At 43.8% G+C, this 24,738-nt stretch overlaps 1 protein-coding gene across 7 annotated transcripts in view; it reads left to right on the plus strand.

Annotated features, from left to right (window-relative positions):
* NAV2 (neuron navigator 2) overlaps window positions 1-24,738 on the plus strand; it is a 537,366-nt gene that overhangs the window by 260,077 nt on the left and 252,551 nt on the right. For 3 of the 7 annotated variants that reach the window (XM_083461983.1, XM_083461994.1, XM_083461996.1), the window contains exon 1: window positions 9,176-10,422. The exons of 2 other annotated variants lie outside the window; for them this stretch is intronic. In XM_083461983.1, the coding sequence (XP_083318109.1) occupies window positions 10,165-10,422 (258 nt within the window). In that variant the 5' untranslated portion in view covers window positions 9,176-10,164. Of the gene's footprint in view, window positions 1-9,175; window positions 10,423-24,738 lie in introns of those variants that run through there. 2 more of the 7 variants (XM_083461995.1, XM_083461997.1) reach the window with 1 other exon arrangement.

The raw sequence follows: 24,738 nt of genomic DNA on the forward strand, positions 1-24,738 counted from the left end.
TGTATTCTGTAGATCCCTATGGTGTTTTCTTTTTTAAAATCGATGTTTTAAAAAAAGTATCAGAACAAATGGGAATAGTGAAGTAACTCTTAACACATGTCTCGGTTCCCACCACCACCTCTCTTTTCATCTGGCAAAATCTGACACTGGCTTGTCAGGTTTATTAAAGCTTTGAAATCTTTGTTCACAATCATTTTCAGCTCAAAGCTGTGCTTCACGCTGTGGCAAGAGAGAAAACATTGGAAGGTTTGCCTGAATGAGATGGAAGAACAGAGATGAGCGCTTTGTAATCTGAGATTAGTGGACAAAGGAGACTAGAGGAAAAACACATTTCCTGTTTAAAAAATTACCCACTTAGCGTTAATGCAAGGCAACCCACTGAGTGAGCATGGAAACTGAGATTAGAAACCAGGGGCATGTCAAATGAACGGAAAGTATAAATCTTGGCTCTCAAGAACCTTCAGGTGTTTTTTGCTGGTTGTCTTGAGATGGACAGTGGAAAGCTGAAAATGGTATGATAGAAGCACTGTTTTCCCTTGTAAACACATTTATTACTTTTCTCCTGCTAAAACAGGTTTTGTAGGCTTTTCAGATGAGTATAAAGACCACCAACAATGCTACGACAACCCCTTCATAAAACATACCATAAAATAACACCTGCCATATAAAAAAGCAATGTCCGTATAAAGGGAAAACTATGTAAGTCATTCTGTAACTAAGGACTATTTTCAGAATTTCTATTGCCAGTTGAAAGGTGTACTCTGTGTTGCAGGCCAGGCCTGTCAATCTACTATAGTTCCCTATGGAAATATATAAGATAAGCCGCAAGTTCCCTGATCACAGAGATCATTTATAACCCCTGGGAGATCATATTCAGGTGTTGGCTTAATGTGTGAGGGCCCAATGCCTGAAGAGGTATAATATATCATTAAGTGTTATCAGTATGCTCATTAAACCCAGCTCTGTTTCTCCATTACATATGAGTCAGAAAAGACTATGTGAGGCCTGGACCAGTGTCTGGATGCAGTGTTGGACTGGATGTGTGCCAGCAAATTGAGCTGGAATCCTAGAAAGATGGAGGCATGGGCGCATGTCCAGAAGATAGGCCAATTGCCTGTTCTGGATGGGATTGCACTCCCTCTGAAGGAGCAGGTTCATGGCTTGGGGGTGCTATTTGATTCATCTTTGTCAGTAGAGGCCCCAGTGACATCTATTGCTAGAAATGCCTTCTACCAGCTTCTGCCAGCTGCAACCATTCCTGGACTAGGATAGTCTGACCATAGTGGTCCATGCATTGGTAACCTCTGGACTTTATGTGGGGCATCCCTTGTATTTGGTCCAGAAGTTGCTGCTAGTACAGAATGAAGTGGCCAGCCTGCTCACAGAAGTAGGCTTCTGCCAACATGTTACTCTGCTGCTGAAAGAGCTGCAATGGTTCCCAATTTGCTAGGAGGTGTACAAGGTGCCATCCAACCATCTTGGGGACTTCACTCTGGATTTGTGTAGTGTTTACTCCTTAAATACTCCTTCGGGTTACCTCCTGAAGATAACCTGCGAAGCATCAGAGGTTTAGCACCAGAGTTTTCCTTCTCCTAGATGGGCTACCTTTTCAGGTTGACAAGCCTCATCTGCCCCTCACTTTCCTCTACAGCATGTGCAGAAACTGCCTTCCTGACTGTTGGACCCACTGTTGGTCTCATCCATTCAATCCACCAGAGCCTGTCTTCACATTCAGGAGGAAGTCCTTAACTCACTGAGGGTTTGAGACCCATCAGCTACCCTCACCTGGTTTAGCTGGCCAGTTGAAGAGTGGAGTGTAGCCGCTGTAGCATACTGACAGCTTTTGGGAGCCACAGCTGAGAGCTGAGTTCAGGGTAGGGACCAAAGGTGGACGAACTACCCCAGAAGCAACATAAAGTGTGTCCCCCAAAGGTACTACCCCTCTCCTAACACCCCATACAGGTTGTATACCGTCTTGTGATATTTCATATGAAAGGGTGGTCTATGAAAACTTCAATTATAAAAATTCAACACCTGCCTGGCAGGGAGAGTCAATGCAGCCCTGGTTTCTCCCGGCCTTCTTTGCCCTCAATCCCTTTATCCTCCCTAGTCACTTGCTGAAGAAAGTTGAATCCCATTCCACAGCAAATGGGAGAGAGGGAGCATGGGGGAGACTGGTTGGGAGAAATCATAGGCAGTCGTGCTTCTGAATGCCAGTTGCTGGAAACCACAGGAGGGGAGAGTGCTCTTGTGCTTGAATCCTGCTTGTGGGTTTCCCATAGGCATCTGGGTGACCACTGTGAGAAAAGGATGCTGGATCTTGTGGGCCATTGGCCTAATCCAGTGGGATCTGCTTGCATGCATTGCTTTTCCCACTCTTGCCTCTGTGCCCACCCACCACTGGCATGCAGCCCCTGGAAAGCAAGGGGACATTCTCTGCAGGCTGGAAAAGTATCCCCAACCCTGTTTTAAATAATGAAAAAGCCACAGCAGTTCTGAAATGTGTATGCGGGGGTTTGGGGGAGAGGGGGAGGAGGCTGTACCATTCATTGGCATGCACATTTATCTTGATTATTTTTAATGCTGCTTTATACTTTTATTGCTGTTTGCTTAGTGCAGTGGTTCTCAAACTTTCTTCTTTGGGCCACACTTTTAAAATTTGCTTGTGCCACACCAATTTTTTTGTTGACAAGAAATAAATTGGAAAACAAAAAGAAACAGCTCCTAGCAGTGCTTGATTTATAACATACAACAAAACTGCTTTATAATGTGATCAAGAGACATCCAGAAATTATAAAACATTGCAGCTACATAGGAATACGAATTACTCCCCAAATATAATTATATATGAGTCTTCTCCAACATGCTGTTTGAACAGCAATTCTGGATCACAACTAGGATTGTTCTAGTTGATGCTCTTGCTCTCGTTTTCAAAAGATATCTATCCATATTCTGCAAATAAAAAGAAATATTTTGACACGGTACTACACTACCTTACACTACACTACTCCACACCACACCACACTACACTACACTGAAATGTTTAAATGTTAATTTGATTGTCCTTGAATGTTTCTGCCACATTTGCCATCCCCTCCTGCTACACCAGTATGGCATGCCACACCACTGGCTTAGTGTGCGCGTGTGTATATAGTGGTACCTTGGGTTACATACGCTTTGGGTTACATACGCTTCAGGTTACAGACTCCGCTAACCCCAGAAATAGTGCTTCAGGTTAAGAACTTTGCTTCAGGATGAGAACAGAAATCGTCCTCTGGCGGCAGCAGGAGGCCCCATTAGCTAAAGTGGTGCTTCAGGTTAAGAACAGTTTCAGGTTAAGAACAGACCTCCAGAACAAATTAAGTTCTTAACCCGAGGTACCACTATATGTGTGTGTGTTTGTGTGTGTGTGTGTGTATGTGTGTGTGTGTGTGTGTGTGTATATATATATATATACACACACACACACACACACACACACATATATATATATATATATATATATATGTTTTCGTAGATTTTCACGGGTACAGGAATGCAGGTTTTGGTGTCCTCGGGTGTCTTCCCGTGTAAAAGTTGGGGTGTCTAGGCGACGTTTCGACGAGGTCTCACTCGTCATCTTCAGGCTGGTGCTTTCGGCTTCTTGTTACTGGAACAGAGCGGGATCTCAGTGTTTGAGTTCCTATAAATACTGTAGAGGGGTGTGGTGTATTGCCTCAAAAGTTCTGGGCAGAGGGGAAGTTCCCAGGCTAGTGTTCTTTTCTTCTTTTGTTCCTTAATTACTTGAGGGATATCTTGAGTGATTTCTTGAGTGATATTCTGAGTACCACTTAGGTGGGTCATTAGGTGTGGATTAGTTGCTAAAGCCTTCGTGTCTTGACCTCTTGAATTTGTGAAGAGTTTTTCTGGGAAGATGGCTGTACTGCACTTAGTTGTGCTTTGGCTTGGCTTCGTGTATAGGGGCGAGCTGTGGTTTTGTGCCCTGTGCCAGCCAGATCTGTGTAGGGATTGCAGGGGGGTGCAGCATCCGGAGTTGCCACTATGGTTTGGTTACTGGATGGTGTCTGTAATTTATCTGTGGAGAGGGTCTGGGTTTGGGTCTGGTGTGGTTGATTGGTGGTGGCGTTCTGTGTGCCTCTGGATCTGGTGTCGGTTTTTGTGGGGAGGGCTAATTTCCAGATGTCTGGCAGGCGGGACGTGTCGTCACGCTTGTTCATGTTGTGAGGGTGTTTCTCTATCTCGATGGCTTCCATGATTATTCTCTTGTGGTGATGTTCCATGTTAAAGAGCAATTTGGAATCTGCAAAATTAATTTCGTGTCCTGTTTCTTTCATGTGTTGGAAAAGAGAGGAAGATTTTTCTTCTTTTTTGACGGCATTCTTGTGTTCTGCGATACGTGCATTTATTCGTCTGTTTGTTTGTCCAATGTACGTGGCTGGGCAGACTTTGCAGGGTATTTCATAGACCCCTTGGTTTTCCAACTGGATTTTATCTTTGGGGTTTCTGAGGATATTGGCTATTTTTTGGTTGGTGCAAAAGGCTGTTTTGATATTGTGTTTATGGAGGATTTTGCTAATTTTATCTGTAGTGCCCTTGATATAAGGAAGGAGGGCCATGCCATTGTTTTCTTCCGTGTCTTGGTTTTTGGGGGGTGTTTCTTTTTGGATTAGCTTCTTAACCCTGTTTTGCTGGTATCCATTGGCGATTAACACATTTGAGAGATTCTGTAACTCAGTTGTCAAGTGGTCTTTGTCAGCCAGGCATTTGGTTCTGGAGATGAGGGTCTTGGCTACGGAGTTTATTTGTGCAGGGTGGTGGTGTGATTGAGCATGTAAGTAGCGGTTGGTGTGTGTTTTTTTCCGGTAGATAGTGTGTCCTAGGGAGCCATCAGGTTTTTTGTAGATTAGGACGTCAAGGAAGGGAAGCTGGTTGTTGGCTTCTATTTCCATAGTGAATTGTATTTTGGGGTGTAGGCTGTTGAGATGTGTGAGGAAGCTATCTAGTTTTTCTTTCCCGTGTGGCCAAATTACAAAGGTGTCGTCAACATATCTGAGCCAAAGTTTGGGTTTGTGTTCTGACTTGTCTAAAGCATTGGTTTCAAAGTGTTCCATGTACAGATTTGCGATGACCGGTGAGAGGGGTGATCCCATAGGTGCTCCTTCTATCTGTTTGTATCTTTGTCCATTGTGGATGAAGTACGTGTTGGTTAGGCAGTGGTTGGTCAGGTCCAGGATGTATTCGGGGGGATTGTATTTGTTTTGAATGGCTGTCAAGGCTTCATTAATGGGCACTTGTGTGAAGAGAGATACAACATCGAAGCTCACAAGTAGGTCATCGGGATGTAGGTTTTGCTTCTTTATTGTTTCTATGAACTGGAAGGAGTTTGTAACGTGTGAAGAGATGGATTCTGCATAGGGCTGAAGTTGCTTAGCGAGAAATTTAGCGAGATTTTGTAGAGGTGAGCCTATGGAGCTGACTATTGGTCTGAGTGGTGTTCCTTCTTTGTGTATCTTGGGGAGGCCGTAGAGTTTGGGGCATCTGGATGATTTTTCTCTGGGGATGATTCTTAGCTGGATTTCTTCACTAATAGGAGAGGCTTTTATTTTGGATTTGGTGGTTTTTTCCAGATAGGTGGTGGGATCTGTTTTTATAGGTTGGTAGGTAGGGTCTTGGAGTAGATTTGATAGTTTTGCTTGGTAGTCCGATGTGTTCATCACAACAGTGGCATTACCTTTGTCTGCTGGGAGAATGATTATGTTGTTGTCTTTCCTCAGGTTGGTGAGTGCTTTCTGTTCTTCTTTGTGTAAATTGCTTCTGGGTGGTTTGCTGGAGCAGAGGATGTTGGTGACTTCAAGTCTGATTTTATTGGCTTCATCTGGGTTGATTTTGGTTAGGCTAGCTTCGACTCCGCATATGATGTTTTCCGTGGGGATGCGTCTCGGGGTAACTGCAAAGTTGAAACCTTTGGAGAGTACTTTGGTTTCAGTTGAGGTGAGGATCCTGTCTGATATGTTATGTACTGTTTGTTTCATGGGTTGTTGTGGAGGGTGGCTGGGCTTCTGGCGTCTCTCTAGTTTGTGGAGTTTGTTGGTGTGTGTGTCTGTCTTATGTGAGGTCTCAGTTTCAGCTCTCCAGACGGCTAGTTGTTTGCATTTGTCCCAGAGTGCAGGGTGGATTTTGTTACAGAGTTTGAGGTGAAGAGTGAGCAGATCTTTGTTGGTTTGGTTTAGTAGGTATCTTTTCTTATGTAGTTCGTTTCTGATTAGGGATAGTTCAGTTCGTTTCAGGATCCTTTCGGTAGCTGGGGTTTTAGAGTGGAATTTAAGTTGGAAGCATGTGGGAATTAAGTTGTTGTCTCGGCAGTTGCGTAGGAACAAGAGATCACATAAGATGGTGGCTCTTCGGATTTCTAGTTTCTCGTAGGTTCTTGTCAGCTGGAAGGTTTCCTCCCCGTAGAGGTGAGATATTTGTTTTCGTAGATTTTCACGGGTACAGGAATGCAGGTTTTGGTGTCCTCGGGTGTCTTCCCGTGTAAAAGTTGGGGTGTCTAGGCGACGTTTCGACGAGGTCTCACTCGTCATCTTCAGGCTGGTGCTTTCGGCTTCTTGTTACTGGAACAGAGCGGGATCTCAGTGTTTGAGTTCCTATAAATACTGTAGAGGGGTGTGGTGTATTGCCTCAAAAGTTCTGGGCAGAGGGGAAGTTCCCAGGCTAGTGTTCTTTTCTTCTTTTGTTCCTTAATTACTTGAGGGATATCTTGAGTGATTTCTTGAGTGATATTCTGAGTACCACTTAGGTGGGTCATTAGGTGTGGATTAGTTGCTAAAGCCTTCGTGTCTTGACCTCTTGAATTTGTGAAGAGTTTTTCTGGGAAGATGGCTGTACTGCACTTAGTTGTGCTTTGGCTTGGCTTCGTGTATAGGGGCGAGCTGTGGTTTTGTGCCCTGTGCCAGCCAGATCTGTGTAGGGATTGCAGGGGGGTGCAGCATCCGGAGTTGCCACTATGGTTTGGTTACTGGATGGTGTCTGTAATTTATCTGTGGAGAGGGTCTGGGTTTGGGTCTGGTGTGGTTGATTGGTGGTGGCGTTCTGTGTGCCTCTGGATCTGGTGTCGGTTTTTGTGGGGAGGGCTAATTTCCAGATGTCTGGCAGGCGGGACGTGTCGTCACGCTTGTTCATGTTGTGAGGGTGTTTCTCTATCTCGATGGCTTCCATGATTATTCTCTTGTGGTGATGTTCCATGTTAAAGAGCAATTTGGAATCTGCAAAATTAATTTCGTGTCCTGTTTCTTTCATGTGTTGGAAAAGAGAGGAAGATTTTTCTTCTTTTTTGACGGCATTCTTGTGTTCTGCGATACGTGCATTTATTCGTCTGTTTGTTTGTCCAATGTACGTGGCTGGGCAGACTTTGCAGGGTATTTCATAGACCCCTTGGTTTTCCAACTGGATTTTATCTTTGGGGTTTCTGAGGATATTGGCTATTTTTTGGTTGGTGCAAAAGGCTGTTTTGATATTGTGTTTATGGAGGATTTTGCTAATTTTATCTGTAGTGCAACTAATTAGCAACTAATCCACACCTAATGACCCACCTAAGTGGTACTCAGAATATCACTCAAGAAATCACTCAAGATATCCCTCAAGTAATTAAGGAACAAAAGAAGAAAAGAACACTAGCCTGGGAACTTCCCCTCTGCCCAGAACTTTTGAGGCAATACACCACACCCCTCTACAGTATTTATAGGAACTCAAACACTGAGATCCCGCTCTGTTCCAGTAACAAGAAGCCGAAAGCACCAGCCTGAAGATGACGAGTGAGACCTCGTCGAAACGTCGCCTAGACACCCCAACTTTTACACGGGAAGACACCCGAGGACACCAAAACCTGCATATATATATATATATATATATATATATATTTCTTGTGTCCCATCCTAAGAAGTCTGATATAGGATAGCCAGTAAATACTGTTAAGTAATAAGGAAAGAAACAAATGAATAAATTCCTCTGATCTCTATTTCACCCTGGGATAAGTAGGTCACAAAAATAACAGCAGGGTGACTATGCCTCATGGTGTTCCAAAAATTGACCCATGAGAGCCAACAGGGGAGTGCCGTGTGTTTTAAAAACAAACAAACATTGTTATCACAAAACTAGTCCAGAACATTATTTGGACATTGTCTTTAAGTGACCCCATTGGTTTTCACTCCTTTCTGCAGCTGCCAGGTGACCTTTGGCATTAAAGTCATTTAGGTCACATATTAAGAGGGTCAAAAATGCTTATTGGGTCAGACCAAAGTCCAGCTACGCTAATGTAATGTTTTCAGCAACAATGAGTTTGCATGAGGTTGGCAGCTATCTTCCTTCCACAGCACCCGGCATCCTGCCTTTGTTGCTATATAGCTATTCCTCATCAACTGGTCTAACCCTGCACACATTGCACAGCTGTGTACAGGTGAGCTGTGCCCAATCCTTGCCCCCAGAAGATGTAGCAGTAAAGCACATGCAGTTTTGCTGATGTGTTTGTTACGTGTGTAATTATTATGCAGCTAAGCACATGTGTGTGGAATGTTAGAGAGCCACACATCAGAAGCGTAATGTGCAAATAAGCTTTTTGCTCACAAGGAACTCTGGGGAGAAGGGGGATGGGGGAGAGAGATAGAACAGGTTAGATGGTCTACAACCACCTGTGCAAAGCTCCTGCTCATTCCCAGCTCCGACTTGATTGGGTTAAATAACTCAGCCTTTATTCACCCACATTTTTGTTGGCATTTTCAGTGGGAGTTTCCCTGAATGAGTAGTCAGTAAAAACGGAATTGTGATTCACCCTCATGTGTTTTTCTTTGAAAGGGCCTTCCATTAAAAACACACACACAAAACAGCAGCATAGATGGTTAGGAATTTTCGCCTCGCCTTGCCCCCCCCCACCCCCGCCTTCCCCACTCCTCCCGTACATCCTTTACATTTAGCCCAGAGACCCACCGTGTTGCCGCAGAGCTGCTACAGAATGTGCTTTGTACTAGAGCGGAGGGGAAAGAGTTTCCTGCCAGTCACTTGAGTTGAAGCCACTCCTCTTTTGCAGAGATATTTTGTTCCTGATTTGAGTTGGGAGGACCAATCAGGAGGCTCGCACTGTTTTTACTGTACTGTCAGATTGCAACCTTCTCCCGCTCTTGCTAATCTGGGTAGCCTTCTTTGGCGTAGTCCACAGCAGGCTGCCTTTACTCACACACATCCGCTCTCTCTCGCTCGCTCGCTCTCACTCTTTCACACCATAGCTCAGCCTCTTATTAGCCATTCAGCTCTGAAACCTGTTTCACTGCTGAGGCTTAAAAATGAGGTGGAAGCTGCTTTTCCCGCAGCTTTGACAGGGGAAATTCTCCTTCTAGGCTTGCAGTAGCAGCAGCAGCAGCAGCAGCATTGAGAAATCGCTTTGCCACCAGCCGTCTTATGATTTAAATGTCATCCATGGACGTTTCTCCCTCTGCTCCGGCATCGTTGGTCCTGTTCACAGATATTAAGATTAAAGAGCTTGGATTCTCTAAGGCTCGTATCCAAGGGCATCGGCTGTTAACATACTGAACTACATCTGCTTCTTGGCTAAGACTGAAGAAAGACATCTTAAGCCTGGAAATCCTTCCTGTGCTTGTTCTCTAGCGTGGACACACACACACACACACACACACACACACACACGGCAGGCAGCCCAAGAAGCATATGCTGCAGCAGGTTTTTTCTTTCTTTCTTTAATTCCAAAAGACTGCTTCACTTTCCCATTTCCAGTGAAAAGATAATGAAATAAGAGCCTCTCGTCTCCAAGAAAGAAAATTACAGGAATCAGCTACCGAGGAGGAATCAGCAAGTTAAACAGCAGCAGAAGAGGACAAGGCGGAAGGAGGACACTGGTTGAGAATAAAGATCAACAGCAAAAAGGAAAAAGAGGAAACAGGTGGAAGGCTGAGACACCTGTCAGAGCTAGTTCGGGCTTTAAAGTGGGGAACCCCCCCCTTTATCCCCCCCACTCTCTGCTCATTTTGTATTTGTGTGTGTGATTCAGCATCACCAGCTTGCAAAATCTGCCTCTAACCTTGTTCCCTGGCTGCTGCTTGTTGCTGGTCCTGTTGCTGTTACTGACAGAAACGTGTTAACAAAGCCGAAAGAGAAAAAATGCCAGCCATCCTGGTAGCCTCCAAAATGAAATCCGGACTACCTAAACCTGTCCACAGTGCTACTCCTATTGTTCATGTTCCAGCAGCAAGGACCATCCCACAACCCTGCTACCTGAAGTTTGGGAGCAAGGTGGAGGTGAACAAGTCATCCTATTCCAGCCAGATCCCTCTCAAGTCACACAATGGTCATGAGAATGCAGGAGATGGCTTCCTACCCAAGAAGAGCAGCTCCATGGAAAATGGCTTTGACACACAGGTCAGCAAAAATGGTGTTAGCGTGGTAACAGCATGGGTGTGTGTACTGTGTTTTATGGAAATCTGTTGAGCAGATTGTGTTGCAATGCTGATGGGATGTATGTGTATTATATTCCTGGTGGTTGCATATATTGGCGAGGAAATCATATTTTTGCAGATATATTATAGTGAAAGGGGGAATTGGATGTTCATAGATATTCTTATAATGTTTCTTAGTTGTGGTGGGTAGCTTCTTACTTGTGGTGTCATGAATGCTTCACTAAAGCAGGGCTGTCAGTAGTGGAGTGTGTGCTTTGTTTGCGATGCCAATATATACGATTCCGGTTTGTTGTGGTACAGGTTGCAGTGGGTGTGTTTGTGCATCATACTGGTAACACAAGGGTTTGCTGCTTGCGGAGGTTTCCTGTTGTGATTGCACTGCTGTGTGTAGCTGAGCATCATTCTGCTTTATGTAGCTGAGCTTGTGGGAGTGGTGTGTGTGTGTGTGTGTGTGTGTGTGTGTGTGTGTGTAGCAGTCATGTGTAAAATGATGGTGAAGCATGATCTATATTATGGTATGCATGAAATATACTGATGTTTAAACATACCATGCATTTAGATTCCGTGAGTGTGTGTGAAATATAGTAGCATTGTCCATGCCTTGGATGCCTGGGGAAAAAATAGGCTAATTGGAATTTCCTCTCCACTATATATTCCTGTCATCCTGGATATAACCATCTTCAAATGTGGCTTGAACCCATTTTTAGATGCCTCTTTAAATGCTGCTGCTTTATATGGCGAGAGGCTGCAACTGTCTGTGTAATTCTGACTTGCTTTATTTTTGTGAGTGTGTTAGTATTTTCAGGATGGATCAGATTGCTTCTGCATCACCAGTGCCTTAATATGCTCAATAACAGCGTAAGCAGATAGTAAACGCTCACACACTACTGAGTGAGCAAAGCAGATGGTCTGCTGCCACAAATGGGACTAATTAACATTAGCTAGATAGAGATTGCCGTGTGGCCAGATCATGAATTCTCAAAACGGCTTTGCATGCTGCAAGCCTCTTCTGCAGACGTTTGTGCCTAGTAGCAAATGGTGCAGCCATGTTGGGGTGGGAAGTTAGCTGCTTTAGAAAGAATGCTATTGGTTTGTTTCCCCACCACTGGGGAATACTAGGTCACCCCTGCAAATCTAGGTTTTGCAGTCTGTGGCCTCGTAACCTATTCTGCTAAGGAATAGCACGGCTGCTGACAGAGCTTGGCCTCCTGCCCTGCATTTTAGGGGATGCTGCACTCTCTTGTCCTGGCAGGCAGAGTGACATATCCGGCACGACTCATGCAACACTACCAGTTCCTGGGGGCTTGAGAACCAGAAGGGAGACATGATAGTACTGATGTCAGGGTAGTGGCAGCAGACAGACTGACCTTTGCATCACATCACACTCCAGAGAGAGCCACAAATGTTCTTTCGATTTTCTATATTTCATTTTCAAAGCACTGGCAAAACCTCAACTTTTACAGACCCCCCCCCCAAGAAAAAAGGGGGAGAAAGAGGGGGGATAATCTGGTGCTTGAAAGAGTGATTGATAAGAATATGATATGATATGGGTGATGGAGTGGGTGAGTTGATTTTATAACTCTTAAGAGGGCTTTAGAAGTCTAGCATGCACCTATCCGTGGCACATTAAATGCTGAGAACTGAATCACTGAATGGTGTATGTGTTAGGAACTCGAAATTGAATCAATTGGTGCTAATTGGGTTTTGCTTGGGGGAGGAATGATAACTCGCATGCCCAATCTATAGCTCAAAGCCCGAGGAAGTGTTTCACATTTACCAATCTCAATAGTTGTAATAGAACACAAGGCTCAGTGAGAGTTCAGCATGTAGCCTCACTAGTCTGAACATAGCCTCAATGGTGGTAATAATGGTCATTTGGTTATAGCATTTATGCCTAATATACTGCTCGGTTTCTGTTTGTTTTCCATTCCTAACCATCTTCAGCAGATTGTTCTTAAGACAATCACAGCCTCATCTGTTTTAGGATGCTTTCAGTTAATCTTTCCTTGTGCTCTTCATCTCAAAATATTTGCTCCTCCATTGTGTTAAATCAAGAGCAAAGCTTATGGGAAGCTGCTGTCTAACCTATGTGTTCTGTTGGCACCAAATAAATGCTCAAGAGTTCAAGTATTGTCATGGGTCTGGTAATATCCATTGAAACTCATGGGGGGGGGGAGATTTTGCCTGCCAAAACAGTCACACTGTGCATATAGTTGTGATTTTTCAACCAGTTATTTAATTTAGTTTTTGCTGCTAGCAGAGGATCACATTGTGACAGACCAGAGTTCTCCATTGTGGTGTCCTCCAGATCCTTCAGCTGTAACCAGCATGGCCAGTCGTCAGGGATGATGGGAGCTGTAGTCCAATAATATCTGGAGGGCACCAGACTGGAGATGGCTGTGCTAGTTTGACCCTCAAACCATGGCAGTTTTGCATCTGGTATTCTTCTTCTTCTTTGGCGCTCACTCGTAGCCAAGTAAGAGTGTCTTCCATAAACATGGTTTTAACAATGTGTCTGTTAGTGAGCAGGAACCCAAAACTATATGACAGCACTGGCCTATCTGGGGCCCTGCAGATGTTGTTGGACTCCCATCGCTGACAATTGACCATGCTGGTTGGGGCTGATGAGAGTTGGAGTCCAATGACATCTGGAGGCTGTCCATGCTTAAAGCTCCCTCTTGTCCTCTGGGGTGTACTTTGAAGAATACAGATCCCCAAGTCAGAGTTCAGCTCTGGATTCTAAGAGCTTTGGGAGGGGGTATGAGTGTTAGCCAACAGGCTATGGGGTGATGTTAGGACTCTGCTTAGCCTAGGGAACAAATGTTTAGGCCAAATGACAAGTAATTTATTGGCAAGGATAATGTTCTTTTGGTGAGTCCCTTGGATACCATAAGAACAGTTTTAAGATCTTCTCCACAGCCACTTCTGAGTGTTCCAATTTAGTTTGCATTGTAGCAACTGAAGTACTTGACCTTGATAAATGGGGTAGAGATGTCCATTCCCACCCCAACATGTTGTTTCCTTTCGAATAATGTATGGCTCTAGCTGCATAGTGTAATGGCTCTTGGGTGAGACAACCTACCTGCTCAGTTCACAGTCCCCACCTAGGCTTTGCTCACCAGGAAATGCCCCGAGATTCGGGTACCTCCACAAAACATGAAACATGAAAAACACCAAACATGAAGAGGTACTAACTTCTGAGGAGTCACATGACACATTATCTCAGCAGCTCCAAGACCTGCACTGAGAGACGGAAAAGGTGACTGAACAAGTGAGACTCTTCCCAGGGTCCCATGAGGAAAGAGAAACTAAAACTGTAGGTGCTCTTAAAAGCCATTTACACATTACAGTTAGGACTAACCCACCCATGGCACAAGGTGAGAAAACCGCCTCAGGAGGCAGGATCCACAGGGGCCGCAGATCCGGCTTCCAAGGAGTGCACGCCTAGGAGGCCAGACCTATTACTTCCTTGGCAGCACCCCCCTCCATGCTACCTCTACAGCAGCCTCTTGGTGAATAGGATGTTCTGCTAGTCTCCTCAAACCCTAGGGAGGAAATGGTGGGAGCTGCCCTCTGGGGTCTCCTGGGGTCTGCTCCTGCCCAGAGTGATTCAGAGTGGGTCCCCTCCACCATGACGGCCTTTAATTCCCACATTAACCATTGGGTAAAGCTGTTTAGTTCCTCCCCATATTCTTGATGTAGATCTTCACTCACCCCTTCTTCCTTGAAGGGAGGCCTGCCTTTTTGTGATTCGCCATAGGTGCCAAAATGTCTTGGGCCAGCCCTGATTGCAGTTATGATGGTGGGGCTGCCTACTTAGCCAGCAGGTCTTTATGTTGTGGGTATGTTTCTAGTGACATTGCTAAAGAAGTCTTACTAGTTCTGGGATCCGTCAATTGCAAGGGGACATAGGAAGTTGTTTTTATACCAGGTCAGATTATTCATCCATCTAGCCCATTATTGTCTCCTCTAACTAACAGTGGTTTCTAGAGTCACCAGTGAGGATCCTTTCAATCACCTGCTATCTAACCCTTTTAATAATAATAATAATAATAATAATAATAATAATAATAATAATAATAATTTATTTCTACCCCACCCATCTGGCTGAGTTTCCCCAGCTACTCTAGGGGATGTTCAACAGAATATTAAAAACAGAATAAAACGTCAAACATTAAAAACTTCCCTGAATAGGGCTGCCTTCAGATGTCTTCTAAAATTCAGATAGTTGTTTATTTCCTTGACATCTGATGGGAGAGCGTTCCACAGGATGAGCGCTACTACTGAGAAGACCCTCTGCTTGGTTCCCTGTAACCTCACTTCTCACAGTGAGGGAACCGCCAGAAGGCCCTCAGCACTGGACCTCAGTGTCTGGGCTGAATGATGGGGGTGGAGACGCTCCTTCAGGTATACTGAGCTGAGGCCATTTAGGGCTTTAAAGGTCAGCACCAACACTTTGAACAAAAGATGTCATGGATTGAATTTGGGGTTTTCTGCATGTGTTAGGAATGGGGTAGTAATTTGTTAAGTTTGCATTTTAATGTGAATGTATCTAAATTTGCCATTTCAGAACAGATAAGAGAACCAAAGCACAGTAGCCTTTGAAGGTTGTACTTCTCCACATGTGCACAAAACATGCACGAAAATGTATATATTGGTGAAAATAATGTACCATGCAACATTGCTTTGATTGAAAAACGCACTTCGTTGGCAAAAAATGTGTACAAAAATGTGTATATTAGGAAAAATACATGAGAAAATGCATACAATTTTTCATGTAGACTTTTAAAATAAGATAAACCACAAACAGAAATCCTGTGAGCTTAACTTAAGGTTGGGGAAATAAGAAGCAGAAGAACTGAAATTGACAGATTCACCCATCCCAACACTGAGCTTCAGTCCCCCTCATGATCAGTCAGCTCAGTGAGACCCTTAAAACATTACTAAAAGCCCTCCACTGGACTTTCCGTGTGTTTCCCCCACCTTTATAACAGTAAGCTACAGACTGCTATATGTTGAGTTCCACAATGGCCATGTTTGGCCACTGCTATCCTTGTTTTGACAAACCATAAAGGTAATTCTTGCATCATTAGCCATTGTATCTTATTTCATTGGGTGTGGGGCTGCGACAGTGAGGAAACAAAGTAAGGATTTATGTCATGGAGGTCACATTGGTAGTGAGGCTTACTTAGGCTTGAGGATGGTCTGCTGTTGATAAACCTGTCAGGTTCTCATATTCAGCATGGACTTGTAGTCTAGAGTTTTGTATTAGCATCAAAACCAGTATTTCCTTTTCAGAATTTTGGCCTTTACTCCTCTCTTATTGTATCTATAAATGGATGTGATAACTGCAGTGTAGTACAGTACTGACATTTTTAAAGCAATAAATAATTAATGTTTGAAAGGGTTGAGACTACAGGTTGCCGTCTAGTGTGAATGTGGCATAAAAAAACTGTAAGCTGAGGAAACATAGATGTAACATACCTTTGTTTTAGGAAGTATTTGACTCATCATGCCAACAGTAGAGAGGCCATTTGCAGAGCAATCCTATACTTGTGTACTGCGAAGTAAGACTTGTTGAGTGTAATGAACCTTACTCCCAGGTAAGTGACTATGGGATTACAGCCTTAAATAAGTAGATAAAAATACAGTGCTGAATTCCTGCTGCACCCATACTTACCTCCAAACTGTCCCCCGATGAACTGTCTCAGTCGATTTTCCTTCCTGTCTTTTGTCCCAGCCATATGAAAAGCAGCTAGGGGAACAGCTTTCAGAGAAAAGTGCAGGAGATGAAGGATCCTTACTCTCCCCTCCTCCTCCACATGAAGTTGCCAACCGCTCCATTATATTTGTTCAGTTGTAACCATTATAAAACACAGGCTATTACCCTGTCCAGTTATAGTAACGTGTGCCTGCCTTTCATGACTCACAATAGCTTCCTCCTCGTTAACTGATTTGTTGATGTTTAAATGGTCAGTTTTACAAACATACGGAAATAAATTATACTGTGATATGGACAGAATTGTTTTGGAAATATTTAACTCGTTTCCACAGAAACCTCCATTCAGTAGATTGCAAAGCAAGGATCTGAATACGCAGGTTGGGATTTACTAGTTTTTTTTTGTTAATTCTTTCACGAATCACTGTTGACTTTGTTCTCCAGGTGTTCCTGGAGCATGGTTAATAATCAAAAATTGGAAGCAAATAACTCCAAGACTACAGTCTGTCACAATGTTATGCTGCTGTGTTAAAGAGCAAGATAATGCTTTGGAAGTGAGTTCAACAGGAATGGAAGCTTTAGGGGAGTTTCTGAGTATTGTAAACATCAGTGGCTATGAGATGGCTACATGCTGCCTCCTGTATCAGAGGCAACCTGTCACTGTAGAAGAGGGCCATTGCTCATATGTATGACCTTCATATTGGCTTCTGGTTGGACTAGATGGGCATTGGTCTGGACTAGAAAGATGGATGAGATGGGCCTTGGGTTTCATCCAGCAGGGCTCCTCTTATGTTCTCAACTCTTGGAATACATAAATCCAGTATCTGGGCAGAGCCCCAAGGAAAGGACTGTTGATAAAAAGAGTTGAGCTCAGCATTAATCTTATGGCCCCATATGGTATTGTTGGAGCTAGTAAACTTTGGTGTCTAATGGAATATTAAAGGACCTGCAGAGAGACAAAACTGAAAGGTCAGTTGAAAAATACAGAAGTTGTGGCAGGACTAGCAGTGGGAGGTAGACTTGAATTTTAGACTGGTCTCTGGTGGCTAAGTTCCATTGCTGGCCTTAATGAAATTCAGGGACTGGAAGATCCTACTTTTCCATCAGGCCAATGCCTTTCCCTATATCAGCTTCCTATTTGTGGGAATTCCTTGTCTGTGTGACAAGCCTTGACATGCAGCTTATAAAATGCTCTTTATCCTTCATGCACTTACTTACTTTCACTTCTCTTCTTGTCCCTGCCACAGAAGGGCCATAGCTGAGTAGTAGAGCACATGCTTCATAGGTCTTAGGTTCAGCCAAGACTCATGTTAATTATGGGCAACTTTTATACCATTTAGTTTGCAGTACACCTCTATTGCAGGGCTAGCCTTGCCCTGCAGCAGGGTAAAGCAACCTGCTACAGGAGAAGCAACATGTGGGGAGGGATTGGCATCTGATGATGCAGTTTAACCTTTTCGGCCTAGCAAAGGTGTGAGGAGGCAGAACCATTTGGTCTCTGCTTCAGGCAGCAAAAGGTCTTGGACTGGTCCTGGCACTGCCTGGAAGTAGACTGGGAAAAGCCTGGAGGTTAAGCAATAAAATCATGTGTGTGTGTGCGCGCGCGTGTGTGCGCATGTGCGCACACACAGTCTCAGTTCTTAGATTATACAGCATGTTTAAAACGTTGAACCCTGTCAAGTAGCGCTGACCTGATTCTTTTTAATTTCTATTTCTGCAAGCTGAATGTGTTAAGCTACGTTCTGCTTTGTGACCTTTGTCAACCCTGCATCAGTACTGAATAACATCAGTAACGCGGATTTCCCAGGAAAATGCTACTAATTCAGCTCATTCAGTGACATTGATGGAGTTAGTGTCAGCAGCACTGGGCTGTAAGTAGCCAAGCATGTGGGAGCTGAAATGAAAGACCTGATAGTTTTAGGACCAGAGATGAATGGGAAGATGGGGCAGATGCACAAGGAGGGTCAGTGCAGAGAAAGGAGAGGGAAGCAAGCAGGTAGGCACACCCAGAGCAAGCATAGGGAAACACACAAATGAGGCAACAAACCACACCTGACCCAAAGCATTAATGCGAAGGAACCAACATAATCTACGTATGCTAGGAACTGAGGCATCAATGTTGTCCCCTTTTTCTCTTCTCTAGACTTTGCCAAATTGGTGCCCTCTTGATGTTTTGGACTACTACTCCCATCAATCCTAGATGACATGGCCATGCTGGCTGAGACTGATGGGAGTTTTACTCCAAGGCATCTGATTGGTGGAGGCTGATCTACTCTGCAGTCTCAAGACACTTACCACTAGAGGAAACAGCATAGACCAGGAAATTCTCTAATTGAGTCCTGGCTGAATTTTCACTTCTGTATCTCTGTGCAAAACACCGCCTTTCAAATTCCACTCTGTGAGCTGAACCATAGAAGAAACCAGTCTAACTCAGACTTATTTACCTTGCTAAAAATATACCGGTTTCAGTTTTAAAAATAAAAAATAAAAGAAACATTTATATATCAAGCTTATAAATTGCCAGTGTCAGTGTGTATTATTAGCCATGGGCTGTTGGTACATTTTGTAACAGGAAGCTGCTGGTTTTCCATTCACCAAGAACTGGAACATAGTCAAACACTTGTCACTTCACTGGCAAGCTTCTAATATTATCTGAAAATTCATTCCTTCAGAATAAGTTTGTGCACTTTAGATTATTTGGGACAGGAATATCAAACTGAACCTAGGTTCTGTTTTCCTGTATTGTGCAGTTCCCGTTGCCATATCATCGCAGCAGCATTTATTAAGAGTAATTTATTATTGTGAACTATAAGGTCTGTGACTTGTTTTTGAGAAACCAATGCTGGGCTCAGTAATCACACCATCCTTTTCTAAGTGCTCACAGACCAACCATTTAATTACCTGTTCTAGGACCTTTCCTGGTATTGATGTCAGGCTGAAAGGTTGGTAGTTCCTGGTGTCTTTCTCCCCCCCCCCTTTTGAAGATGAGGACAACATTTGCCCGCCTCCAGTCCACATTCTCTGAGATTACATCCACAAGGTCCTTTAGTACCCTTGGATGCAGCTCGTCAGGCCCTGGAGATTTGAATTCATTTAAAACTAGGTGTTCCCTTACCACCTCTTTTTGTATCTTGGGCCGCAGCTCCCTCCTTGCACCATTTATTCTGTTATCACCAGGTTGGGCCTTGCTTTTCTTTTGGGTGAAGACAGAAGCAAAGTGGCGTTAAGCAGTTCTGCCTTCTCTCTGACACCCAGGGCCCCAGGGCTAAAGTGATATCTGAACCGTATTATTCCTGGATCGGCCAATATCCTACATCTCATTTTAAGACAAGTTACAGTTCTCTAGCAGTATAAATGTATTCCTATTGTCCTCTATTAGAACGTGCAAGGCTTAATTTCAACAATTTCCATTATGGCATTGTCAAGAAATATGTGATATAGCACGCCTAAGAGAATCTGGTTTTTAGGAAATCAGTCCACATTTAATTCAGTGGAACATAAGTGTCCATATAACTGTGTGAGTAGTGAATTTTAGCCTAGAAAAGCAACTTGAGAATTTCAAAACTGATTTAGTACAAACAGTTCTATTAAATTCAGTAATGATCATCTTGTATGCTATTCCTGTACTGAAAGACCAGGGGAGTAATTGTCTCAGAGACTCTGTCTTTCATCAGTATAAATTAAAAGTTACTCTTACATGTTTTATTGCTTCTTCTAATTCTCATTAATCATCGTAATGTCTCCAGTTAAGCTGGTGTTGATTTAATATTAATCTACATTGTTTATCACCAGGACCCACTCTAGAGGGTGGCAAGGCCTGGGTATTTGCCAGGGCCCCAAGTCTAGCAAGGGTCCAGTGTACTAGCATTTCCACATTCCTAGAAGAATGTTCAGTTTACCTGTCCTGCCACTTCCAGGTTAGGGAGTTCCACTGAAGGTGCCATACCATAAAAAGTGAGCCACATTTCCTAATACTGTACCAGCTAAATTTGGGGTTCTTTTAAGACACTCAAGGGCCCATGAAGATTCTCCAGCAGACTCAGGGAACATAGGATGGAGAGAGAGATTATTAATAAACACATACAGTATAAAACAGCATTCCAGATAAATAGAGCACATGCATGGCTCAGTGAGCTAGATCTGGAGGACCCTGAAGATGGGCCCAGCTGGGGGGGGGTGTTAGTAGATTCGAAACTCCAGTTGTCTGATCCCAGTGGGCTATAGGGTGAATATCCATGTACTCTCCCCTCCTCAAGGGCTCAGACAAACTGGTGCCTCTTCTTACTGCCCATCCTTAACTTCTCTAGCTGAGGAGCCACCTCCAGCACTTCCCCTTGCTACACAGGAGCTTTTCCTTTCAGGGAAGGTGGCTGAGAGTAAATCTGGTACCTAGCTGGCATCCACTTCACCCTTGTTGCCTAGGAATCAGGTGCCAGCACCCACAAACTTCCCCTATCCATCCACTGAGAGAAGCTGGTGTTCTGCCAGGTGACCCTGCTTTGCTTCCTGATCATCCTGGGAATGACCTGACTAACGTTACACGATCCATGCGTTTCTTGTTTGTGTTTTCCTCACATTATTGTCAGCAGCACTGCCAGAGGACCATAGCCATCCTAGGCTTTGTGGCACAGCCCTCTGGAGATCCCTTGCCAATCCTCACAGGTGAGAAGGAGAAACTCCCAACTCAATATGTGGCTTTTGGAGATGTGTTCTGCAAGAAAGGAGGCAGCACAGTTAGCACCTCGATGTTCCTACAATTGTACCACTGAGCTGATCCTAGGAGCCCCGATCCCCTTTGCTCCCTGTCAGAACTGAAGTTAGCTGTGCTGCCGGAATTCATTGACACAAACCTCAAAAGAAGTTTTATTCTGTTTATAAAGAAGAAATCTGGCAAGCAAGATCCTGCACAGCAGTCAGGGTCTTGTTCTTTAGAAATCACAAAACTACACTAAGGTCCCCCCAAATCCTAGAGCTAGCACTGCATATCCCAGAAGTGAGAAACATTATAAAATCATTTTATCTTTTGATATTTCAGCAGACTTCCTACATGTGCTTCGGAAAGCAAGCATAGTCCTAGTGATATTAAACATTAAAAATACTTACCTATGTTATCTGTATCTTTTCCTTTCCTTTCCTTTCCTGTGTCTGCCTGCATTAACATTAAAGATGTCAGTAGTAAGGAAATCATATCTAATCTAACTCACTTTGGAAAAAAAGATCCAGGCCGGAGAAGTCATAATAATTCTCATATCCCATCTGTCAAAATTGCAGATTCCTGCAGTGCAGATGATATGGACAAAAGTTATTTTTCCTACAGAAGCTTCATTACTTGTTTAGATTTAAAGATGCCTATCCAGTGTTAAGAAGGCTGGAGACAGGCTTATGAGATTTATTTGTAAATTCGGATGAGTTCCCAGTTCATTACTGAGTGAAAGTAAAATCTGATGATGCTGTAAACTTCTTATTGATGTGATAAACTTCAATTATGAGTTCTGAAACTAAAGGATCCCAAAGTTTTGTGGTTGTTTTTTTTAAAAAAAACTTATTAGGCAACATAAAGAATGCAGCATTAACAAACACAAAGATACCTTCATTTTACTCTGCATATCAAGCAATTATTTCTACATATGTTTTCTTCTAAATCTGAATTTCAGTGTTGAGATGATGAGAAATTGACATGGAGGTCCCATTGTGGCCCGTGTGATATGTAGCTCTACCTTTACATTGTCATCCCCATGACCACCACTGGGGTGTTCCAACTTTCCTAGCACTTGATAGACAATTTTTAAAAGCAGCTTCATCTCCAATGTAATATATAGTTCTAACTTGATGCACAATGTGTTGAAGTTCACATCCCCTTCTCCTTTTAGCACTTTTGGAGCATCTTGCAATCCCAACAGAAAGAAGCACCTATTGACATGACACTCGCAAAGAGCAGAAGAGAGACAAAACATAGCAAAGCAAAACATGAAGAATTTCCGCAGAGGGACACTGGTGCAGACATAACCAAAGCAACCAATGCGGCCATATGCTTCCACTTAGAGCGTCCAGAATTGACTACTATTAGAGGCAAGACACTATATTGTTGACATGACCCTGTGAAGTTGTTTTTACTAACAATGAACAGGCCTATTTAGATTCAAAGCCAGGAGTCATTTCTTACAGGCCTTACTTTGTCTTGTTAGTTTGGTGCATTTTGACACACATTCGTAGGTCTGCAGCTTTCACCAGTACACTTCCCCATGGAGCATTGGGAATAGCTTAGTTTGGAATATAATGGAAAAACCCAAAGGATACATGAATCTCAGCATTTTGATCTAGGGTGACCAGCTGCAATGAGGACAGTGCTCCTGTGCCCTTAGTAGCAGTTTACTCACAAGGGGATTTTGATGGGGAGAGCTTATCATTTCTAGGTTGCAGAAATATGCTGAAGTTTCCCTGCACAACTATGAAAGCCAAAGGAAGACTCTCCTGCTGTGAATGGGACACATTCCCACAGAGACACCGCACATATAACACAGGGAGTTTTGGTTAACAGGAGGAGTCCAGTTTGTTCCTGTGTAGATAGAAGATCAGGGCATGCTATTCAGATTTTGCCCTTACAGAATGAAGCACCCACTATCTGTAAACCTGGAAAGATTCTAAGGCTTGCTTGCCAAAGATAATGCTTCCACAGCAGCTTTAATTCTGGCTCATGACCAGGAGCACTTGGCAAGCTGCAATGTGCTTAGTCATTTCTTTTTAGGGGAGCCGAGTGGGATGAGATGTGCAAGCAGTTTTACTTTTTAGCACCCTCTGCTGGTCTGTGCATGTGCCTGCGGTACTGCAATTCCAAATCTCTCTTGAGAAAATGTGGTGGGATTTTATATCTTAAAACCACAAGGGGAAAGGTCAGTCTTGTCAACAATTTACATTATGGAAAACCCAATTTACCTGGTGAAGTAGTTCGTGTTGGCCTCTGGCATCTTGTTGGTGTTATTGTAAATGCAGACTTAGGAAAAATTGCTTCCCTTATCCTTGAAGACCTGTGTGTTCAGTGAACAGTATTGTACCTTTGGCTCCACGAACATGTTAACATACCATAGGGCTGCCATATGTCTGGGATTCCAAAAGCAGAAGTGACATTCAGGGGGAAATTTCCAGAAGACGTTTGGGGGGCGATTTTGGGTTTTCCAAAAGAGAGAGAGAGAGAGAGAGAGAGAGAGAGAAGAAGAAGAAGCTCAACAACTTTGGGGGTGTCCAAACTCCTTAGTTTGACAAGAGCTTTTTGTGTGGGTGAGCAGACTAGCATAATGCTGCTGCCACAGCCATCTGTTGATTAGTACCTGGGAAGGTAACTTGCTACAACTTATTCCCTGCATCAAGGATGTCCCCCTCCCTGTTGAAATGTTGCAGGAATGAAGAGTTAATGGGTCAAAGAATTTGCTTTCTGCCCCAGATAATTAGCACAAACTCCTCAGTGACAGGATAGTGGGAGTATAATCTTTTAATACCTGCCTTCTTATAAACTCACCATATTACAAGAAGGCAGTGCTTCCTGAGGAGGCAGCTGTGACCAGTGTGTCATATGGGAAGCCCCACAGAATGTATGTTGGTACTCGTGGGTGCACCGCTGCTTGCCCTGCTCACCAACCCCTCTGCCATTTTTCCCCACATTAACCCCCTAGAACTTCCCCTTCCCACCCCATGCCTTTTCGCCTACCCAGCCCCATTTCTGAAGCCACTTCTTTCTTCTTTGCACCCCCATTTTCACTTTCACCCCTTGTCTGTGCCTCCCCCTCCTTTTGTGCAACCCCCTTTGCACACAAAGCCGCCCCCCCCCCATGGTAACCTCCTGCATCTTCCTTCTCCTATGCATTGCAACTACTAAGCACCCTTTTCAGCTTATGAGGCCACCACCCGCTGCTGTTCTTCAGACCCTTTCATGTCCCTGCTTTCATCTTCAAACCCATTTTGATGCCTTCCACTACCTCCTTTTTTGCAACCCTCTTTTCACCCCCCCCCCTTCATTCTCTTTCTTCCTTCACCTACCCCTCTAGTGCTCCAATCTGCCTTTTTTTAAAAAGAGAGCAGGATATCTTAACATGGCCCTTTTCACTAATTTGTCCAATGAATAAAGGGCAGTATGAATCTAACCAGGACATCCAAACTATTGTCATTATTGTGGGAAAGAGTATGTGCAGATTTGTTCATACTTTCACCTTTGGTGGGAGTTCTGGAACATGGCTGTGGATTACTGCCAGGAATTCCTCCACATTAGACTGCAGGTGGCTACTGAATCAGCAGTGGGGAATCTTTGGTTTCCAGATGCTACTGAACTCCCATTAGCCCTAGCAATTGTGGCCAGTGGCCAGGGATGATAGGATTTGTAGTTCAGCAACATCCAAGAAGTCTAATTTGGAACCTCATAATTGCTTCGTAATGACCGTCTTAAGCAATTGGCAGAATTGGGTACAACACAATTAGAATCATTGAATCATAGATTTGTAGAGTTGGAAGGGACCACAAAGTCATCAAGTCCAATCCCCTGCAATGCAGGAAACTTTCTCCCAATGTGGG

The sequence above is a fragment of the Podarcis liolepis genome, assembly GCF_965112155.1.
Source record: "Podarcis liolepis genome assembly, chromosome: 1".
Lineage (NCBI taxonomy): Eukaryota > Metazoa > Chordata > Lepidosauria > Squamata > Lacertidae > Podarcis > Podarcis liolepis.